This window comes from Nyctereutes procyonoides, unplaced genomic scaffold (genome assembly GCF_905146905.1).
Source record: "Nyctereutes procyonoides isolate TBG_1078 unplaced genomic scaffold, NYPRO_anot_genome, whole genome shotgun sequence".
Lineage (NCBI taxonomy): Eukaryota > Metazoa > Chordata > Mammalia > Carnivora > Canidae > Nyctereutes > Nyctereutes procyonoides.
In genome coordinates, this window is record NW_026575140.1 from 43,546,682 (window position 1) to 43,570,671 (window position 23,990).

Here is a 23,990-nt window from a genome sequence, read left to right on the forward strand (position 1 = left end):
GTTTTCTAGAGTTCCTGTAACTTAGTGACTCATTTGAAATTGTGCAGTCCCTGGGTTGCCTGGACCTCTCTGTGCACTGTAGAGATAATGGATCTTCAGCAGTGTGGAGCCACATAACTGCACTGCCCTCTGGTTTCTTTCCAGCTGCACCAAGCTTCTCACCCCATGGAGCCTCCTAATTGACACATCAGTTGGAGTGGATCTTGTGGATAATGTGCCCACGCCTTTGTAGCAAATGAAGCAGAAATAATCTGTGCTTAAAAAAAAAAATACTGTAGAACATGTGCCCAGATTCCCAACTCATTTCCTCTTTACTTTTATAACTACATCATCTTCCAGCCCACCACCAGCTGCGACAATAAAAGTGCTTTCTCCCATATTTAAGGATGATTTTGCGCTTCAGAATGATTTTCGGGGGGTGAAGGAAGCTTGACCAACGTGACCGGCAGATGTTTTAAGTGATGGATGGAACTGGGACTCCTTAATGCAGCCTTTGGGATACTGTGCTCAGCTTCTCCCTCTAGCGACCGTTTCGGGCATCACACAGTCAGAGCCAACTGGGTGTGAATGCGCTGCACCAGCTCATTAATATCTGTGCTCTGTTTTTAGAGATGAGTATGAAGAAGATGGGTTCTGTCAGCCATACAGAGGAATTGCATGTGCAAGATTTATTGGCAACCGCACCGTTTATATGGAGTCCTTGCACATGCAAGGGGAAATAGAAAATCAGATCACAGGTAGGTAACACCAACGAAATTGTATGGATACCTTGTGTAACTCTTCCTCACCAAACGCTTTCTTGAGCTCCTCTCTTGCCAGAGGATCAGGCTAGGCAGAGGGGTTAGGAGCAGAACCACAAAGCAGCCGAAGAGAGGATCTCTGTGTTCTGGAATGTACGTTAGACTGCTTTCTTCATTTGTCTGAAACGGAAGTATCTTTTCAATGGAAATCTCACAGTGAGGCGCTTTCTAGCACACAGGAGTGAAGTAGTGTAGGCCACCCTGTATGATTTTGCACACCTGGTTCTGCTGGTTAGTGTGTAGTTATGCCTGGGTGCCATGAAGCCTTGCAAGCCATTAAAATTGCCTTTATGCTCCCTGCGTGGAGCCTGCTTCTCCCTCTGCCTGTGTCTCTGCCTCTCTCTCTCTCTCTGTGTATCTCATGAATAAATAAATAAAATCTTTAAAAGTAAAAAAAAAAAATTGCCTTTATAGGATTCTAATAAGGTTGCCAGCTTTAGCAAATAAAAATACAGGACACCCAGTTACATTCGAATTCCAGATAAACAATGGAGAACTTCTTAGTGTAAGTATGCTCCAAATGTTTACCTGAAATTCACATGTAATGAAGTACCTTGTAGTTTCTGGTGACCTTCGGGTTTATGAGGCAAGAACAAACTTGAGACAGGCACACAGAACAGCAAAGAGTCTAGAAATTATGTCCCATGAGGAATACGAAGGAACTAATGGGAGGCCAGGGGAGCTATTTAACCTGGAGAAGCAACTATGAAAAGCTGTGGTTGCCACAAGCTAGAGAACTTTGAGGAGGAAGGATTCTGAAAGGCCAGAGGACAGAAAAAGGACTGTTGGGGAGGGGCTTTTGAAGACACATTTCATCCTAATATAAGGACATTTTAATGTACTTTTTACTAAGTATTTGCAAAAATAAGTGGGAGTTCCAGTGTAAATATTTCATCACCCATTTATAATAATGCTCTCTTAGACATTTTTGATGGATCTCTGCTTACTGGAAAATATATAGTTTTAAAAAAAAGCCATTTATTTTTGTTCAACTCGACATTTCCCAAACCTGTTCAGCCCTGGAACCCTAGTTTCTCAAACACTATGAATGTTCTACAGAATGAATGTTGGGAGGAAGATGCATTGGGAAACAGTGTACCAACCACCCCTAGACTGTCTTGTGAGGTACAAGCTCCTCGTCAATGCAAAGGGAGGCAGGTATACTCTTTTTGTACACGTACTCATTAAGAAGTTAGGCTAAGTGACCACTAACACACACACACACACACACACACACACGGAACAACGGAGTTGTGCTTTTTAAGAACTTCCAAGAGAATTGCCTCATTTTCAGAAGATGCAATAGGAAGTATCGAAGGCACAAAGAAATTAAACAAGTTTCCCAGTCATCTACCTCAGAGGCAAGACACAGAACTAAATCCTGTGATCAGGCTCTGCCACCACAGACAACAGGTTCAGCCCTGCAGCTGTCAAATGTTTTAGAAGCTTCATAAAACTAATAAAAAGTACCGGATGAAAAACAAAGTTCTGTTGCTTTGTAGTAAAAATGAAAAATATATTGCGCTTTAACCTAATTAATTCTTTTTTTATTGGGAAACGGGACATATGTAACTTAATCCTGTTTTTTTAACTTTGTAGTCAAAATGATTTTTTTCAAGCCAGTGAAAGTAAAGCCGCTGGGACATCTGAACCAAATCTCTTCTTGGCCTTGTCTGGTTGAGTACAGCGGATTCCTTCTCGTGTGTGTTTATATCTGATACCTGTTGACTAGATAACCGAAGGAGATAAACCCTGGCCCCTGGGAGCTAATAACTGTGTTTGTTTTCCAGCTGCCTTCACCATGATCGGCACCTCCAGCCACTTATCTGACAAGTGCTCTCAGTTTGCCATTCCTTCCCTGTGCCACTATGCCTTCCCCTACTGCGATGAAACCTCATCCATCCCAAAGCCCCGGGACTTATGTCGCGATGAATGTGAAATCCTGGAAAACGTCCTGTGTCAAACGGAGTACATTTTTGCCAGATCGAATCCCATGATCCTGATGAGGCTGAAACTGCCAAACTGTGAAGATCTCCCCCAGCCCGAGAGCCCCGAAGCTGCAAACTGCATCCGGATTGGAATTCCCATGGCAGATCCTATAAATAAAAGTAGGTGGTAACTCCTGACTTTCTGTGCTGTCTGGAGGCCAGCAGCCCCATGGCACAGTGCAAACTGGACCTCGATCTGTAGTAATGATTCTTACTGGTAGGCAGATTACCTTCCAGTGGGCTAAAGACTGTGTGTGGGCTTAGCAAGCAGTGGTGGATTATCTAATGTCACTGTCTTCAAGAAGCTTCATGAAGATGGTAATTTTTAAATATGGTTACTGGTTCCTCAGTGACTTAAAACAGAATTACCATAGGACCCAGTAATGCCACTCCTGCTGTACACTCAGACGGATTTAGAAAAGGTGCTCAAAGAAAAACTTTTATGCAAGTGTTCAGAACAGGTATTCACAATACCTGTAAAAGAGAAAAGCAACCCAAGTGTCCATCAGTGGATGAGTTGATAAATTGTGGTAGATCTATATAGTGAAATAGTATTCATCCAGAAAAAGGAAAAAAATCCTGTTACATGCTACAGCATGGGCTGAAACTTGAAAGCAGTATGACGGTGAAAGAAGCCAGACACCACGGGGTGATTCCATTTCTCTGAAATATCCAGGATAGACAAATCCATAGAGACAGAAAGCAGATTAGTGGTTTCCAGGGACGGGGTTGGGGAGCCTGGACATTGACTGCTGAATGAGTATTGTGTTTTCTTGGGAATGATGCAAGTGTTCTGGAATGAGAGAGTGCTGAAGGTTGCGCAGTATTTTGAATGTCCAAAATACACTAATGGTAAATTTTATGATGTGTGCATTATACTGCAATTTAAAATATATATACATGGGGCTTGCCTCTATCCACTGCCCTCTCACCTCTGTTCCTCTGTGATTTCCCATTCACCTAGAATTAAAATCACTGGTAATTTTTTGGTTTCCTTTTGGAATTTAATATTATGCTATTAGTTAAACTATTGCATCTAAAATGCTTAGAACTCTGCTTAGCACACAATGATGACAATATCTTCATTATTACTATTATTACTGTTATTTTGTCACTAGCCCTCCATCTTTTGACTTATTTCAACTCAGTGGATTTTTGCATTGCTTTCAAGTGACAGCCCTGTGGTCACCTGGGAAAAGGACTTGCTTCTCAAGAATATGCAGTGCCTCAGCACAGAGTGGCCCTAACTCCTGTTAGAAACTCATAACACACTGCTCCTAATGAACATTTTCTAGGAACTAGATTCTTTTTTTTTTTTTTTTTTTTTTTTTACGGAACTAGATTCTTTATCACACGATTCATGTCTAAAGACATCAAGCAGGCATGGAAAGAAGAATGTAGCTTGAACCTTTCCTGAGCCATTCACTGGAAAATTACTCCTGTGCCCCCAAGTCCCAACCCCAGTTCTGATTTTGTGTGTGTGTGTTCAATATTAAAAATGTTTGTGGGGGACTGGTTTTATTCCTGCCGCATAAGCTTTAAATCCTCCCAGGAATGTAACTGTGAGGCAGGACCTGTGTCCCAGCCTAGCAAGCAGGGAGACTGCTCACATGGCCCCTAACCAACAGGGAAGCCTGAGCCATGAGGTTAATTGTGAGTCCTCCCTCCAAAAACTGCTGGCTAGGAGCCCCAGCATCTCCTGTTTCCTTCTCACAGTTTAAGCCTTTCTCTTCTGTTTTCCAGATCACAAGTGCTATAACAGCACAGGTGTGGACTACCGGGGGACCGTCAGTGTGACCAAATCAGGACGCCAGTGCCAGCCGTGGAATTCCCAGTACCCCCACACGCACACCTTTACCGCCCTCCGCTTCCCAGAGCTGAATGGAGGCCACTCCTACTGCCGCAACCCAGGGAATCAGAAGGAGGCTCCCTGGTGCTTCACCTTGGATGAAAATTTTAAGTCTGACCTGTGTGACATCCCAGCATGTGGTAAATGCCTTTAATGTGTCCACTTACCTTTAAAGGATCCCCTCTCCATCTCCCTGCCCTGAGGAGAGTCAGTAAGGGGGCAAAGGAGAGCGTTAGTGTTTGTTAGATCTCAAACTATGTTTCTAAGACCGTTAAACCTTGCCATTTCTACATAAGATGTCTTTTAGGGTACCAACACACACTCTCAGGGGGCAAACTGCCTTATCCCCGTAACCATTGTCATCAGTGGGTATAACAGACACAAGGGAACAGGCTCATCACAATCAGTCATGTAGAAAAAGACATTACCCACAATGCTCCATGTCCAAGTGTTAACAAAACAGTTGTACTAGAAACAGAAAGAGAACTGTTTTCCCTTTGTCCTTGAGAACACCATGAGGTAGGATGAATCTATAGCTATTACGCACTCATCCAGGGTAACATGTAGACAAACCGTGTCTTCTCTGTCATCCTTTTATGCCACAGAAGTGTGGAAAGCAAATGAAATTCCTGAATCAGTTTGTTCCATTTTCTAGAAAAATATGTGGAAGGTAGGAGAAACAGAATGAAAATAAAGGTGAAACCTGGTTTGGGACTGTTTTGGAACAGACCTATCTTCCTGGTCCTAGTTCTCATAGATGATGTCAACTTGGTTCTCTCGACATAGAGGGAGAGTCTGGTGTCTCTGCAGGGAAATCAGACCAAATACACACAGCAGTAAATTGGACATAATAATAACATCCACCTAGTGGTTACTGGGAGAATGAATGGGTTACTAAAAAAACCCTATGATGTCTGGAAGATAGTAAATGCTTAACAAATATTATCTGTTATATAATTATTATATAGTCAATATATAAAGAAAAATCTGCTATAGTTCATATATAGTCAACATAGAAAGAGGAATGTTTGCTCCCAGTTTAGCAAATGTTGTTTAAGAGTCCACCGTGGAACAGGGGTTTGAAAGAGAAATAAAATGTGATTCACATTACAGTCACAATGTAATGTGGATGATGCAATAGAAGTTAGCACGAATGTTATGGAACAGAGAAGAGAAAGCTGAAACATACTAACGAGGTCCATAAGAAGTAATAAAAATGTTAAAAAGAAATCTCAGTGATGAAAATTTGGGAAACTATTATTCAATAATTTTGTTCTTATGTGTTACCTGTTACTATATTGTCTTCTCTTGCAAAATGATTTTGTGGGTGGTGAAGCATGCCAGGTTTGAGAAAGAGGTGACCAGACCCTTTTTGTGTTGCTGGGCTTTAAAATGCCTTCATATGCAGCATAAAGAACAAATTACAAAGTAAAACTTTTCCAGAGCCACCATCAGAAACTTCAAAGCAAATTATCCGGTATTTTTTAAATGGTTTGCCCTTAATAATTCATGACTTTTCCCACATGCTATATTCAATGCTAATAGGAAAGGAATAAAAATAAAATGTAGATTTATAATCATCCACTTAGTTGTCTACCCTTTCTCCTAAACCAGGTAAGGAGAAAAAAGGGAAAAAGCATCACTCGCTGAGCATGAGTAATGTGTCAAGCATGGTGCTTGGGGTTTTCATAGGCTTTGCCCTTACACTGTGATGAGTATTATTAACCCTATGTTACTGATGTTACACCCAACTACATCTTCTTGGTACTCTACTGTGCTATCTCAGAATACTGATGTGTGTCCCTAAGAACACCAGATGAATTATTTTAGGGAAGAAACACATTGTTCGTTCCTCTCTGGATAAGTGCTATTGTCCTTTGGGTGACTTCTGATGCTCAATTTCCAACTAATACCCAGCAGAAGTAGGAAGATAATTTGGTCATAAACTAGAAGGTTTGTTAATAAGCTGATTCAAGCTTTACTACAATTAGTTTAGTTTAGTCAAGACTCTAAATTATACCTGAGAAATATGGTTTTCATTTCAGTGACCTTCCTAAAGCAATCAGACCAAATACACACTCTGAGGAATGAAAGGAATCCTCAAACAGTTTTTCAGACTGGATAGAGAGAGAAAGATCCCCTACAAAACACATACTTACCATGTGCCTGCACAATGCTCCATGCTTTACGTATTCATGTACATTTAAAACTCATATCCATGCTATGGGGTTAATAGTGTTATTAACGTAGTCCACTGAGGTTCAGGAGGGTTAAAGAACTGGTATAAATCACACCAATGATGAGATTGGACCTTGAACCTCATCCATCTACATAAAGCTCTGACCAAACTCAAAGCTCATCCTCTTTTCCCAGACACTCCCTAGCTCCCATTTAAAGATTTTTTTTTCAGAAATAAATAAAAGAATGACAATAGGCTCCACCTCTGGATCCCAGTATACAGATTCCCATAATATGATGTGACATCAAAAAGTGTTCCCTTGCTGATGAGGAAATCCATTCTAGTATTACTCTATGTTCCCATAGTATCAGTAAATACAGTGATGTTAGAAACCCTGAGAATATTTCTTTCTGCATATTAGGTGGCAGAAGACACAGTTAACCTTCTGATGACTGGTTAAGTTCTAGTCATATAAGAGATAAATTTAGATGAATGTTAAATCTAGAGATGACAAGGTAGTTCTCACCACTTACAATAATCATTTTTATTAAAAAGAACATTTTCATTTCAGTTTGAAAGAAAACAGTTGCTCTTGAATTCTTCAAGCCAAGCCACAAGTATATACATTAAAGGCACAGGGAATCCTTGACATTGATCAAGAAGCAGCTGCTGAGAGGCCAGTGGCTCTTCAATGTAAGAATTAAAAAAGAAAGCAGGTTAGCATCATCTGTTGTTCCTGGGCAAGGCTTCTCAGAATTGCCCCTGGATAGACCACCTCTAGCAATCTAATCATAATAGCATCCTACTTTATAACACTTCTTAAGAGCATTTGATTTTCTTTCTCTTTTCGTTTATAGAAAAATTAAGAAAGAGAAAGTTGAAATTCCTGCCTTCTTTTATCATACGAGAAAACCAAGGCCTAGGGAAGTGGTAGCACTTACCCAAGATCATAAATCAACTACAGAATCTAGATCTCCTACCTCTAGGACCATTCACTGCTCTTTGTTCTATACTAGTGCTTCCCAAATGGGAAGTTTTGTCTTCCGGGGAACATTTGGCAATGTCTCAAGTACTTCGGTCCTCACTCATGGTGGAAGAGGAGGGTTGTGAGATGCTACTGGCATCTACTAGATAGAGGTCAGAGACGCTGCTAAACACCCTACAATGCACAGAATGACCCACACAAAGAATTATCCAGCCCAAAATGTCGATAGTGCCAGGGTGGAGGAACCTTGAGACTGGATAGGAATTACACAATTTAAACTATAGAACAACAATAACATTAAACAGCAGTTGCCGTTTATTGAGTGCTTACAATGAGCCAAAGACCATGCTAAGAGTTTTTGTGCATTATCTCATTTATAGCAGTCCTATAGCCCTCTGAGTTGGGTTTTATTCTATACAAGAAGAGAAAACTGAGACTTAGAGAGGGTAAGTAATTTATCTAAGACCAAATGGTTAATAAGCAATGAACTAAAGACTCAAACCTATAGCTGGTATGTGTATCTGTTGAGATAGATTGATAGATAGATAGATAGATAGATAGATAGATAGATAGATGATAGATAGATAGATATTGAGAATAATGTTTCATCTTACAGCGAGCTAAAAGCTAGTGGGGCAGATTTGAAGTGAGTCCTTTTCCTTCTCCCTCCCAAATGAGATGGAGTCTCATGGGAATGTTCCTGCATTCTTTAGTTAAGTCAAAGTTAAGGAGATTTCAAAATCTCCATGTGGTTTCTCATTTTCCTACTGATAACTTTTGTTTTCATTTCAACCAAGTAAGGCTAAAAGAAGTATAGGCCTAATTAAATGCAGAATGTGAGCATTTGTTGTACTTTCTAGAATAAAGGCATTTGAGAATGGTCTGCCACAGACCGTTTTATCTGCAAACTTTCACTCTAAGACAGAAGATAAAATTAAACACAACCAAATATGTCTTCTATGAATTCTGGGAATTGGCTCTGCTAAGACTCCGTGCATGCACCCAGGTAGTGCTTGGAGGAAGTGAAAGGACCAAAGATACTTTGGGCAAGATCCGACCTCTCATCCTCCCTGTCTTTTCCTTCCTATCTATCCCAGGCATCTAACAATTAGAATGGTCAGTTATTTACTTAGTCATTCACTGAAACACAATGTGTGTTGAGCTTCTATTATGCTTCAGATTTTGTGAATGGGGAGGTCACAGCATGCCCTCGTGTAGCTTACAATCTAGTAAAAGACTCAGATGGTAAAAATATGAATCACGTTCAGCACTGTTTTATAGTTCCCAACATTTATGTGCGCTGTCATGCGCTTGGCATTTTAATGACTGCTGTCTGTTCTGTAATGCCAGCATCTGGCCTGTGACTTAAAATGTGTTGAATGAATGAATCCTCATAATAACCACAGGATAAAGGTCTCCTCTCGACTATACTGATGGAGAAGCAGAGGCAACATTTTTACTAGAGCCAACATTCAAACCCAGTCCGTGGGACTGTAGGTCAGTCTTCTGTCCACCGTGACACAACTACCTAAAGGACAAATTTGAGAGTATTCAGAGGAATGAACATTCCTTTGATCATTCTGAACTCTCTAGGTGTTTGGGATGCTGTTCATTTATTTTCTGATTTGCAGCTCCACACACACAGGAATGGAGCCCACAGCCACAAAGTCATCTACTCAGAGGGACCCTAGGTGCTCCACTCAGCCTCAGCCCCGCAGAGGACTAGCTCCCCCAGCAGCTCCATGCAGGGCTCGCAGCATTTGCTGGTTTCCCGTTAAATCCAGCTCTCTCCTCCCTTCCCGGCAGCAGGTCCCCCATCCTCAGATTTGGCCATCTTCCCTGAGAGCCTGCCTGCAAACCTTCGTTCACTACACCTTTACCTCTAGTCACTGTGGCCACCTTCCAACACAAATACTGTGGGTTGGGTGGAAACTACGTCGAAAAAGAAACATTTGCCTATGTTCTTTCCAACTGGCACCTAGGCACACCTCCCAGCTTCACAGTTCCACTGTAGTCCTGTCATTGCTTTCCTACACAGCCTGGGGGCAGAACTATGGAAAATGCTTGTTTCTCTGGGAGCAGCTTTTTCATGATCTGGCCATTTTACTTTGGCTTTATTTTACCACGTGACTTCGGTTCTTTCCTTCTCCCTCATTTGTTCCTCTCTTGAATTGTATGGGGAAGCCGAATTTTGATTATATTAGGGTTTTCATATTCATACCTTGGCCCTTTATCGTACTCTACATGAAGTCCAGAGGCCACGTTCCTTCCGCCAGCCAGGCTAGCATGGCCGAGAGGTCTCACTAAAAGTCTCTCCCTCTACCAAACAGCTAGAACTTCCAAGCGGGGGATGGTTTTGACTCCTCAGGCAGCTTCACCGAAGAGCACCCACTGATAAGAAAAGTCATGGGCCATTTGGCACCACTTGCAGTTTTCATACCTGGCCTATTACTTTTCTATTTCCTTTTAAGTCCTTGGCTTGCAACAGTCTGCCAAAGGGCACTGTGCCCAGTTCTGTGCCTGAAGAGCCCTGACTTGTCCCATAACCTTATAAACCCCCGCCCTGGGTTCTGCTTTGTCACAAACCATTTTCTACAACGTGGTGGTTTACAGTTCGGGGCAAGGCAGATGTTTTCCAGATTGCGAACACTGCAGTTTTTAACTCACTCTGTCAGCAGCCTTCTCCCATATTTCATAGAAGACCTGTTGTAAGGCAATTTGTCTTTCAGCCATTTCTTCAAACCAAAATTGAACATTACAGTGAATTGGATGGTGGGGAGGGGGAAATGGAGGGAGGAATAGAGCACTGCTTTGTATGGTTTGAAGTCTTCCGGAAGAGTTATTTTTATGCTACAGAGATTTTCAAGATGTACTTTATTCTCCAGTCTCTATACATTTTCGACGAAGTAAAGAACAATAGTTACCCAAAACTTATAACTAAGTCATGTTCCATAAACATTTTTAACCATAAAATAATTTTTTCTCAGAGGTTTTTTTTTTTATTGTTCTCAAAATATATTGAGTCATTTATCCAGTGTGTCAGCTGCTCTAGCAATAAGCTCTCGGAAGCTCTTAACTCTTTTGGCCTACCACCATGCCAATGGGAAGGGCTCCTTGTCGCTTTAACCCTTTGGTGACAGAATTCTGATATACCACCACAATGATCTCTGCCATTTGTTGTATCAGCCACAGTTCTGGTAGGAAACAAAAGGCACAAGCAAACATACTATGGAGAGTTTTATAAAGAGACTGTTTATGAAGACTTTAGCAGAATTAGGAGAAACCAATAATGTGACGAACCCAGGGCCAACAGAAGTGGGAGGCATTACCATCCTAGGCTTGAAGAGCCAAAGGAATGATTAGTTACCTTACCCTATGGAGCCCAGCTGAGGCTAAAAAGAGATGTCCAAAGGCTGTGGCCATTGCTAGGAGGAGGTAGCCAATCCTCTGCAACTCAGCAAGGAGGGAGCGGGGAATAAACATGTCAGCCATACTCTTCTTGCCTTTGGCAATTCTTTTTGTCCCGCCAACATCTCCCATTGGCTGAACCTAACCAGAAGCCAGAGGGCAAGGATGCCCAATGATACAGTCTATAGAAGTCAGCCTCAGCATAGAGCTGAGTAGAAAAGAACTGATACTGGATCTGAAGACACTCAGGGAAAATATTCATCACTAGCTTTAAATCAGTTGCTTCACAAGAAAGTCAAAAGAACAGCAGGTGCCTAAATAAGATATGTCAACTCAGTTTATTAAATTAAAGAACTTTAGGGGGAATCATAGGAATCATCCAGCCTCTGTTTGAACATCACCAGAGACCGTCAGAGACAGGGACATCTCACCACCCTGAAGAAGTTATGGGATGGCCCCCACTGCTCAAAATCTGGATTTGTAAGTCTGAAACCAAAATTTATATGTGAAAGCTCCCTAATTTTTAAAAAATGTTGGCCATGAATTCAAATTAAAAAAAAAAATCAATAAGGAACAAGTCTATGTCCTAGATCTAGATCTAGTCTGTAACCTCTGGTAACATTTATCATCCACATTTGAAGGTACTTAGCACATCCTTCATTTGATTTTTAATTTGGTCGGAAGAGTATATAACTCTTTCAACCTTTCCTTACCCATTTTCCTCCTCCTCTAAATGTTTCTTGCTTTTTTAAAGCCTTTCTTAAAAATGCTGTCTTAGAAAACACATTTTTGGTGTTTTTAAACCAGTGAAGATAAAAGACCACGATATTTTTGATCATCACTCTGTATTGTCAATAAAGGGGTTGTTTTGTTTTGTTTTGTTTTTGCTTAAAGTACCATATGTAAAATTTTTTGGAGTATTTCATCGTACTATTGCTGAGTCTAGCTGAGCCTTCAAGTCTTCATTAAAACTTATCAGTCTTCTATTTTCCTCTTTTTTTTTTTCTTGGTTTTGTTACATAAAATGTTATTTAGTAGATTTGCTTAGTGAGCTTCTTTAAGCAAGACCCTAATGGCAAGCTATGTCTATTTGTAAAATTTCAACTGTTGGTTTGGGTCATTATTTTAGCCTATTTTGAGTAAACCTCTAAAATTTTATTTCCTTAGTCAGGTTTCTTTCCTAGATTTGGGTCATTTTCAAGTTAGATGAATATGGCATCATCACGTAGTTGATGATAATGTCAAACAGGCAGGTTCACTCATGCTTAGTTCTCTACAGTTTGAGGTTGATTGGCTGATTAACACTGTTAGGGTATAGGCACATGGTAAATTACAAATCTATCTAATGATATTAATATCTAACCCTCCATCTTTGGTCCAGAAGGATATCATGGGTCACCTGATCAAATGTCTTGCTAAAAGTTTAAGTGTGCTTGGTCTACCACTCTAAAATAATGCTATCAAAATGAAAGAGATTTAATTTTAGAAAACCTTTTGAATTTTGGCATGTAAAGATTAGCCCAATTAAAAAGTGGATGAAGGACTTAGATATTTCTCCAAAGAAGATATATAAATGACCAATAGTATGTAAGAAGAACAGAATCTCAAAGAGATATTTGTACACCCATGTACATTGCAGCATTATTCACAATAGCTGAGAGGTGGAAGCAACCCATCAATGGATGAATCCAGAAAGAAAATGTGATATATACATACAATGGAATATTATTCAGCCTTAAAAAAGAAGGAAGTCTGACACATGCAACAACATGGATAAACCTTGAGGACATTTTACTGAGTGAAATAAACCAGTCCTAAAAAGACAAATATTGTATGATTCTGCTTATATGAGGTCTCTAAAATAGTCAAATTCGTAGAAACAGAGTATAGACCAGGTGTTGTCAGGGGCTAGAGGGAAAGGGAAATGGGGTGTTATCATTCAATAAGTACAGAATTTTAGTTCTGCAGGATGAAAAAGCTTTGAAGATCTGTTGTACAACAGTGTGCATATGCTTAGCACTACTGAACTGTACACTTAAAAATGTTAAGATGGTAAGTTTTGCTAATTTTTTTCCATAACTAAATTTTTTTCAGTAAAAGAACAAAGATTAGCCCAACTCTCTCCTTTTGTAGAAGAGAAAACCGAGATCCTAAGAATTAATAGAAACTTATAGTAACCTCGTTTGGATTCTAGTTACTAAGATTTTTCTCAAGTGCTCACATGATAAGTTACTGTCCCTAACTTATGTGTCTAAAACATTTGCTGAAGAGAAACATTTTAATCACTATATATGTCCAATCAGAGTCTTCTTAAGAATTAATTTGAGAATAGGGACGCCTAGGTGGCTCAGCGGTTGGTGCCTGCCTTTGGCCCAGGGCGTTGACCCTAGGGACCTAGGATCGAGTCCTGCGTCGGGCTCCCTGCAGGGAGCCTGCTTCTCCCTCTCCTCTGTCTTTGCCTCTCTCTCTCTCTCTGTGTGTCTCTCATGCATAAATAAATGAAATCTTAAAAAAAAAAAAGAATTAATTTGAGAATACATAAGGCAATAGATCATCTACTTAGTATTTCCATCATTAAATTGAAAGACCTAATGGTGGACCCAGCATACCAACTGAAGGCCTAGTTAACAGATTTTCTCCTTTGGCTTCCAGGCATATGCTTAAACATCGCTGGTGCAAGTTCCTATCTGCCACAGACTGTTATTTTATACTTTTCAAACAATAGATGGTAGCAATTCCTATTTGTTTTCTACAGTTTTTATTTCTTTTCAGAAAAGATTATAATTTAACTTGTTTATTTGGGGAGGATTCTAAGGTTCTGTAAGATTTCTTCCCCCACCTTTGCCATTTTTAAGATCTAATGACTTTTTTGTTTTAACTCAAATATCCCAGATGATGTTTCACTTTATGAAAGTACCTCTTGAATAGGAAATCATGTTTACCTTGTTTTAAGCCCCAGGATAAGAAAGGAGTATTTTCTCCATTATATTTAATTACTAATCAAAGTATTGAATATCTTTGTAAAAATAAAATAGGAATGTTAGATGTGAACTGTGATACCAAATTGTTGATTTTTAAAAGGAAATTAATCATGTGATCCAGACTAAATAGTTGGTTTCAAAAATCCCAAGTATTTAATTTGATGTAACTAATACGTGCATTTAACTTTTAAATGGTTATTTTGAAGTATTAAAAATCTTCACCATTCTAATTTCCAGCCAAGTTTTTTTTTTAAAGATTTTATTTATTTATTCATGAGAGACACAGAGAAAGAGACATTGAGAGAGAGAGAGAGAGAAGCAGAGACACAGGCAGAGGGAGAAGCAGACAGGGAGCCCAACCTGAGACTCGATCCTGGGTCTCCAGGATTACCACCTGGGCTGAAGGCGGCGCTGAACCGCTGAGCCACCAGGGCTGCCCTCCAGCCAAGTTTCTTTGTAATGCACTGAGGGTGTCCAATATCCTTTAAAGTGAATAGTAAGAATAATGTCCATTGTTCTAAAATGATTCCGTTTAATAGCGTGATCTCTACTAAATATTGGCCCTCATTAAAGGGAGCCTTGGAATCTTAAGGAGAATAATGAAGGACAATTCCATATATTTTAATTTTTATTAGTAATATAATTTTAAAAGCACAGAAGCATTGAAGGCAGACAGGCTTGCATTCCAACCCAGACTCTATCACTTTCCGGCTTTGTCAAATTATTTGTTCTTTCTTAGCCTTAGTCTACGTGTAAAATTGAGATGAAGGCAGCCCCAGTGACCCAGCAGTTTAGCGCCGCCTTCAGCCCAGGGCCTGATCCTCGAGTCCTGGGATCGAGTCCCACATCAGGCTCCCTGCATGGAGCCTGCTTCTCCGTCTGCCTGTATCTCTGCCTCTGTGTGTGTGTGTGTGTGTGTGTGTGTGTGTGTCTCATGAGTAAATAAATAAAATCTTTAAAAAATAAAAATAAAATTGAGATGACACCAAGTACCCAGTTAAAGTGATGAATAAAAATGCTAGGCTGTTCGTGAGAGCTGAGCCCACAGTGGGGGCTGGGCTCTGCCGCTGACCTCTGCCCCCCCCCCCGACCCTTTATGTCAGACTATAAGTCACTATTTTTGTGAAAAGCTATGCGACCCCCACAGCAAAGGCCACTCCTGTCCTCTCCTGCCCCTGTGTGGCATTCAAACCCTTGCACTTCGCACACTGCACCCAGAGCACACAGGATTTTTTAGCACGCGTCCCACCCGGGTATGTTTAGGCTTGTAAACCAGACTTCAGGCTCACATGTGTTTTACTTTGTTCAGGCTGCGGCTTCCTCTGTTGTGTTGGATTGCCCTAATAAAGACTTCAGAACTGAAAAAAAAATGCTAGGCTGTTAAAAGAAGTTGACCAATGTTAATTTTCTAATTTTCCATGAGTAAGGTTAGTTGTTCTGTGCAATGTTTTCATATAAAGTTTTTTGAGCCAGACTGACTCTCTTCCGGCCTGATGTGGAGAGAGGTGTGTGGGGGGGGGAGTAAATGTGCTATCACAGGTTGACAATCGGTCAAAATTTGTTTTCTGTCATTTCCAACATGGCCATGTATTGTTCTGCTTGATTATTTCACTTGGCAAGAAGACACTGTGGGCTCGTTTGCATATCCTCGGTGTAATCAGAAGGAGCCAAGTTTGCCTATGTTTAAAGGATTCAGCTTCTTGAAGTTTGTGCTCCTTGCAGACCCACTGGGGGATTTGTCCCAGACCTCCCATTTACAATCACAGGCGTTCTGTGAATAATCTGATACAGAATGAGAACAGAATAGATTCCTTTGTTTGCCAGACAGGTGAGAGCCCTACTTTCCCTCGTTGCTAGAAACCTGGGCCAGAAAAATGACTAGCGTTACATGAGTACTAAATTAATCTCATTCCTTTGTAATCATTACTCTCATAATGATTTCATTGAAATCCAAGAATAACAAGAGGGATCCACCACCACCACCCCAGCACACACTAGGGTACAGAGAAATTTGAAAGTGTTTTTATATGTTCATAATCATAGCATCCAACAAGTATATGGCAATTTTCGATTTTCTGATGTTTTGTCATGAGCATTTTCTCTCATGTGAGCCAAATAAGATTGGTAGAGCAATTATTCCCGTTAAGTAAATAAATGAGGGGATGAGGTAAAAGAGGTTGTTTCCTGCTTCAGGTTATTTGGAATTCCTTGCCCAAAGTTTTTATCTCTGAATCCTTTTCTACTCTAAGGGTAAGAGTTAAACAGTGAGTGATTGGGTTGTAATAGGTATTGGAGTAGATACTTCCTATGTTACTTCATTTACTGTTTACAACAACCCTATGAAATAGGTATTACTCTTCTTTTTTTTCTTTTTTTTTATTTATGATAGTCACAGAGAGAGAGAGAGAGGGGCAGAGACACAGGCAGAGGTAGAAGCGGGCTCCATGCACCGGGAGCCCGATGTGGGATTCGATCCCGGGTCTCCAGGATTGCGCCCTGGGCCAAAGGCAGGCGCCAAACCGCTGCGCCACCCAGGGATCCCAGGTATTACTCTTCTTATCTATAGGTGGGTTTGCTCAGAGAGGCTAAGTGCCTACTGAAGGTTGCACAGATGAGGACAAAGGCAGTCTTCAGAGGTTTCTGACTCTAAGTCACACAGTTCCTTTATTCTGCTACATCATCTCTAAAGTGTCTACATAGATAGGCAGGCAGACAGATCTTAGATATAGATAGATAGATGATCCACTCTGGATCTATTATATTCCTATTATAAAAGCTCTATCTGCTAAGCCCTGTGGGAAACATTTTTCCATGTGATTTCTTTCTCTCTGTCCATCCACCCAAGACATACAGACACAATCCTTACAAAAGGACCTGAGAACAGTTCCCAAGATGAGAATGACTAGAATGGCCTCCAAAGATGCCTGGATTATGTGTTAACCTGCCACTGGATAAAGTGGGGAGTGCAAAAACAGCACATCTGGCAAAGCTTCTGTGTCATTTCCCACCTTTCATCCTTCCTACCTTTGTGCAACAAGAGAAGTCCTAGCATGATAAAATGGGTGCCAAACAACAGCCATTCTCAAATTACTGGCCATGCAGTGGAGTATCTAGGGCAGGAGATAGGAAGCAAGACTGAGAGGGGAGGAGTCCCAGCTTTTGAATTACTAGCTTCATATCCTTGGGCAAAGTACTTAACCACTCTGTCCCCCTAGCTTTCTCACCTGTAAAAATGGGCATAAGGGTGGACCCTGCCTCATGGGGTTCGTTGTGAGGATAAAATCAATGAGTTAAGGAAAAGTACTTTCAACAGCACCTGGCCCATAATAATAATAATAGCTACATGATTTTGTTCTAGAAAACACTCCATAAATATTAAAACTTATTTTTATTATACCCAATAAACAGATTTTACTCCTCTTCAAACCTCTCTGAGAGTTAACCCACAGCAGTTCCAACACCTAGGTTTTTGCCCCTTCTTAACTTTGTGTGTTGAGTCTGTATCTGTAGGGAGAAGGCAGTGTGATTTAGTTACTGCTATATCTCACTGAACAATAGGTTCCCCCAAGCAGGTGTGTCCAAGCACAAACTATGTTTAGTATATTCTTGTTTATCTGTAATAAGGAAGCTCACTATTTTTTTAATTTTTTTTATTTATTTATTTATGATAGTCACAGAGAGAGAAAGAGAGAGAGGCAGAGACATAGGCAGATGGAGAAGCAGGCTCCATGCACCGGGAGCCCGATGTGGGACTCCATCCCAGGTCTCCAGGATCGCGCCCTGGGCCAAAGGCAGGCGCCAAACCGCTGCGCCACCCAGGGATCCCGGAAGCTCACTATTTAAAGGGACTTTGTGGGTCTCTTAACCACCCTAGTCATACTTCCCTTGTAGCATTTCCAACAACATATTGTAATTATCTTTTCTCTGTTTTCTTTCCCCAACCATGAACTCCTTAAAGGCAAAGGACATACCTATTTAATTTTATATTCCCAGCACCAAGAATGGTGCTTGGCAGTAGTAGTTTTTGAACTGAACAAGTGGGAGGATGAGTGAATTGATGCATGGTTAATTCTAAGTTAAGTAAATAATCATCTCCAAATTTTGGGTGGATCTGAATTTTCACACTTTGGATTTTCTTAAGGCAAGATGGTTGATGAGGTTATAGGTGATCAGGGCATGTATTATGTAACCTTTCTGATTACTGCCAATAATTCTTGTGTTTGTTTTGTCAGTCAAATAATTTATTATCACATGCCCAAAGTATTTAAAGGTCAGACTCAAATCAGTTTTTAAAAAGTATGCCTCATGTCCTCCTATTCATATTATATTCTTTTCCAAGCAATGGTACAGTAGATATATAAGATTTCAAAAATATACTTCAGAGTGTTAGCACTCATTGTTACTGTGTTCATATGAAATCAATTAAGAAGAATTCTGGGGTTTCAAAAAGTGTCAAGTTATTCAGTGATGCTGTGCTGGAGGGAATTGTAGACACTATCCAAAATAGATACTTCACTTTTGCAGACAAGAAGTGAGGCGCCGAGAAGTGAATGATTTGTTCAAGGTCACACAACTCATCAGAGACTGGGTCAGGTCCCCATATTGTCAGGCCAGTGGCTTTGTGGACCCTGGGACCAGGATTCTTGAGTGACATTGATTCTGGAAGATGTGGGACTGACCCTGTAAGTCCAAACCAGCAAGACAAGGGCATGAGTTCTGGAACACCATGCTGTGGTGGTCGATCCAGGCTAGCAGCCAATGAAAGAAGAGCCCTGTGGTCCACGTGAATGCCCTTGGGTATCTATGGTCCATTCACATGACTTTTTTAACGTTTAAGATGTCAGAGAAATGCAGGTCTGCTGCTAAAGAGAGGCAGCATCAGATGGGGACCCACACACATGCAAAGGCTTCATAGTGTCCCTCTGCAATTTTTAAACATTTGAACTTTAAACTTTTAAACTTCAATAAATTATGTTGAAGGTTTGATAGAAACAAATTGTAATAAGCAATGCTTCCTTTTTTTCTCCAGTGAATTTGTGTGTATAGGAGAATAAGAGGTCATTTTAAACTATGCAGTGTAATATTATACATGTTATTTGAACTAGTATGACTTTTGCCCTCTTTTATTTCTATACCCAGATTCGAAGGATTCCAAGGAGAAGAATAAAATGGAAATCTTGTACATACTCGTGCCAAGTGTTGCTATTCCTCTGGCCATTGCTTTGCTCTTCTTCTTCATTTGTGTATGCCGCAATAACCAGAAGTCCTCGTCACCACCTGTCCAGAGGCAGCCGAAACATGTCAGAGGTCAAAATGTGGAGATGTCAATGCTGAATGCATATAAACCCAAGGTAAAATTAGCAGTACAGAGCTGCAGAGATTCTGTAGGCTTCAGGTTAAAGCAGAACGTATCATCCTCCCCAACTTAGAAATCAAATGATCTAGAATCAGAGTTTACAAGCTCTAGCATTCACGTCTGCCTTGACTGTGTACCTCTAACTTTATCCAAGGCAGCTGGAACATTCTTTCATCAGTGTGTCCATACCAGTGTTGTTGGACCAGCCACATCACGGTTGTGACACGGTTTACCAACTTCACTGTCAAAAAATCCTTTTTATTGCACAACAGCACGCATAGATTATACCCTTAAGAATGGTAAGTTTTATGTGATGTGTTTTTTTGCCACAACAATATAACCTAAATCCTAACCTAGGAACTAAGTTAGGTTAAATGTCCAACCTCAATCCATTTCTCTTTGGTTTAAGCATAAAGAAAAGTATTGTCCTTCACCATCGAGTCTGGGCTAGAAAGAATCCTTAAGACATCATCTCTCCTAAGGACTCAGAGTGTGAGCTATTTTTCAAAATTTCAAAGGAAGGAAATAACCACGTTCTTCTAATCACACTGAAAAAGATGAACAGAGAAAAAAAAAACACGGTTTACCAACTTCACTGTCAAAAAATCCTTTTTATTGCACAACAGCACGCATAGATTATACCCTTAAGAATGGTAAGTTTTATGTGATGTGTTTTTTTGCCACAACAACATAACCTAAATCCTAACCTAGGAACTAAGTTAGGTTAAATGTCCAACCTCAATCCATTTCTCTTTGGTTTAAGCATAAAGAAAAGTATTGTCCTTCCTGTGATCTTCAAATGCTGGTTTATGATAGCCTACCTTAGCCTTCTCATTTCTCTACTAAATCAAGCCACTTCCTTTTAGTTTTCCCTCCTCATCTTTCAACATATGGGTTGCTCTGGGTCTTGGCAAGGAACCCAGGGTCACCGGCCCTTACCTTAAACAGAACACACACTCCACTTCTTGAAGCTGAAATACAATAGAGGCTTTCTCTCCAGAAAGCCAGAACCTCAATCCCAGGCCTCTTGGCAAAGAGAGTTCATTTAAATAATTTAGAAGACATCCAAAAAGCCTGTCTCTTCTTATTCCAACTCCATAGGACATTCATTCACTCATTCTGCAAATATTTATCTTCTCTGTGGGTGAATGACCATATTATCCGTTTGACCTTCAATAAAGAGAAGATGTCTCTTTTTAATAAAATTTTAGGGAAAACTGTCTTCACACTCAAAATAACTAATTATTTTAACTAATAAGTAGAGTTGCATGTTGGGACTGACTCCTAGCCCTCATTTGATTTTAGTCTGCTTTGCAGTTGGGTTTTTTTTTTTTTTAAGTCTTAAAATAGTTTTCTGTTGTAATCATATCTGTTAGTAAGGTTTTTGGATTTCTTTCTTTTTTTTTTTTTTTGGTTTTTGGATTTCTTAAATGTTGAAAATTCACTTGTAAGTATTCTATCCCAAGTGAAACCACTGTTTTCTTAAGTGTAAATTTTTACCATTAAAAAACCCCCACAGACCCTGAAGACCACTGTGTTCACTAAGCGGCTTGGAGGACAGGTAAAGGTGGAGGTTCAATTGGTTTTGACATTTTAGCTGCCAGCTAGCCAGCTTACGTACATTATGGCATGTTATATAGTATTACATTCAATCCTTACAAGGTAGTAGAAGAAAACAGAGGCATTAATATTGCACATTCTTGAAGTAACACCCAGTTGACCTTTTTTACATTTCCCATTTTTCAAAGTTCCAGTGCAATAGTCTTTTTCCATGAGACTCTTTCCCCATCTTTTATGTTATTAAATGTTGAGAAACCTTAGAAACACCAGAACTCTGGATAGAGAGAGACCCAGATCAGCTTGGTTACAGCAGTCACCGTGCAGCTACTAGCATCCTAGATAGGTGGACTCCTTGTTGCTGTGGCAGGAACCATGGGAAAATTGTCAATTTTGTAAGTCAGCCTCAATCTGCAACTCAATTCCATTATTAGCAGAGGTTTGTTTTGTGAAGCACAATGTCCAGTAGGCATGATGGTTTGGATTTATGCAGTCTTCCAAATTAAGATCTCAAAGAGTTTTGTGGCATAAATGGAGAAAGCTATGTCGATGGATACAAATTGTCAAGAACTATACCAGGAGCTTTTATATTCATCATCTCATTTAATCCTCACAGCTGTTCTATAATATAGGTGTTAATCACTACCATACAACCAAGGTAACTGAGACTCATACAAATTAAGTAATTTGCCCCAAATTAAAGAGCTAGAGATTGGAAGAGGTGAAACATGAACATAGGATTTTTCACAACTAAATAAAATCCTTGTACTTGCCTGACCCCATAACTTTTCCACAGAACAAATCATGCTGGGGAAGAAGAGTGGGAGGGGGTCAGGCAAACAACTGAATATGATTCCATTTGGTCACTTCGGGCTGAACACTAACCACAGGCATCACCCTGGCTTGTGATAAATCCTTAAGAGGCTTGTGTAACACTTACACATCTAAATGATATAGCTCCGGTCCTGCCAAAGGCATGTGAGATTTGGCCAGAGCAATAATAGTCCTCCATCCTCCATGGTCGTAGAGACAAATGTAAAATAGACTGGGACAAATTTTCCCAAAGACTTGGTGAAGTAAGGATTGTTCTCATCATTTCCAATGTCCCTTACAAAGTCTCCCAGTGCCAAGAGTTCTCCAACACAAGAACATTTAGCCTTACACAGCTCTCAAGTCATTCTGAGCCACCCTGTAAGGAGGAATGGCTCAAGTGTATTTGACAGGGTTGAGGAGGGGGAAAGAAACAACAAAAATACATGCTCGCTCTTTTTCTCTTACTCTCTTCAGAGATTTGGCTCCAATCAAATTTGAGTTATTCTGTTGTTTGTTTTGGTTCTTACTGAGTGCCCTTCCTGGAAAAAGCACAAAGGACTTCGAAGACCTTAAAGAAAATTCCTAATTGTAAACAGTCAATCTCTAAAAGTGCTTTGAAAGGTCACTGACACATAAGTATTACATGTACCTATAAAATTGAGAAGGAAGGAACACACATAAGAAAGAAAGAGGAAAAAAGTCCTGAGAACAAACACCCTACCCGCATAGAATCAAAAGAATATTTGAAAGCTGGGATGTAGAAGAATATGAAGCATGGAAGCTGGTGTGCCCGAGCCTTATTCTTACTTTATCTTGGTCAATTCAGAAGTCAGAGACTCCAGGATTTTTATGGATCCAGATGAATATGCCCTTCAGGCTTTAGACTGTTTCTATCTCTCTCCACTTGCTGAGCTGCTAAAGTCACCCCCCACCCCCACCAAGTGTTCAGATGAAGAAGAGGCTCTTCAGGGAGATTAGAAACCCATACCCTTCAGAGGAGGCAATAGCAGTCACAGACAGACTGGTTGACAGACCTGGCTTGAGTCCCCAGAGAGGTGGATGAAGCAGTTGGGAGTTAGACTTCAATGAGGTTTGAGTTTCCCACTAATCTATGGGGAAAGGAAGTCAGTGGACCAGAGATACTTCTCTGGCTCCAGCCCCCCTGCCCCGTGTATAATGTACTGTGCATTTGTTTTCCTTTTATTTGGTTCGGCAGAAGATTTCAAGCCAAACCATTCCCTGGTTGTCCTGTGTCTGAAAAACAGGGCAGTGTCTGTAAGGAGCAAAGGCTGAGGAGCAGTCTCCCTGGGGAGGGAGCAAGGTGGGACAGCCTCCCAGCCAAGCACAGCGGTGGGGGTGTGGGCTTCTATCTTTCCCTATGGGACTCTGCTCTGTGAGACTCAGAGAAGCTAAGAGGAGAAGGTGTTTGAGAATGGAGAACAAAGAACAGTGGGTGGGGTTCAGGAAGGGCCACAGCCAAAGCCTGAACAGGCCCATGGGTCAGACTCCTGCAACTCCTGGCTGGTAGAAAGAACACTGGGGGGAAAGCAGGATTTGCCTCACTTTCTGAAGCTGGTAACTCTATTTTATTTCTCAATTTACCCTCATCTCTTGCCAACTTCTCTGTTTCTTCACTTCCAGGCAATTCCTCTCTCCTTTCCCTTTCCAGCCAAAGTAGTTGCTAAATGTACTGACACTTGGTTATATTCTCTGGGTCTGTCCCTTGTGCCACAACATACTTCCATCCACAAAGCCCTGCTGTGGTCTGGCTGTGGTCCCTTTGAAGCCCTGGCCTTCCCCCGCATCACCACACTTGGTGCTAAATCCAATAGCTTTTCCACTCAGTCCTTATAGCCTTTGTCTCCCCAGACTTCTGAGCTCATCATTCTATTGACAGGGCCCTCTAGGGAATCACCAGTGATGTAATTCTATCCAATGGCCTTTTCCAAGTCTTTATCCTCTTTAATTTCCCTGGAGGCTTGGATATTCTGAACCACCATCTTGAAATACTTTTTCCTCTTGGCTTTCCTCCTATCTCCTCTGTTTCTTTCACTAATTCCTTCATTTTTTTAAA

The 23,990-nt window shown here is 40.6% G+C and overlaps 1 protein-coding gene across 1 annotated transcript in view; it reads left to right on the plus strand.

Annotated features, from left to right (window-relative positions):
• Positions 1 to 23,990, plus strand: part of ROR1 (receptor tyrosine kinase like orphan receptor 1) — a 400,073-nt gene that overhangs the window by 360,444 nt on the left and 15,639 nt on the right. Inside the window, exons 5-8 of the mRNA XM_055307141.1 lie at positions 610 to 737; positions 2,591 to 2,908; positions 4,532 to 4,777; positions 19,330 to 19,541. Of these exons, the coding sequence (XP_055163116.1) occupies positions 610 to 737; positions 2,591 to 2,908; positions 4,532 to 4,777; positions 19,330 to 19,541 (904 nt within the window). The remainder of the gene's footprint in view (positions 1 to 609; positions 738 to 2,590; positions 2,909 to 4,531; positions 4,778 to 19,329; positions 19,542 to 23,990) is intronic.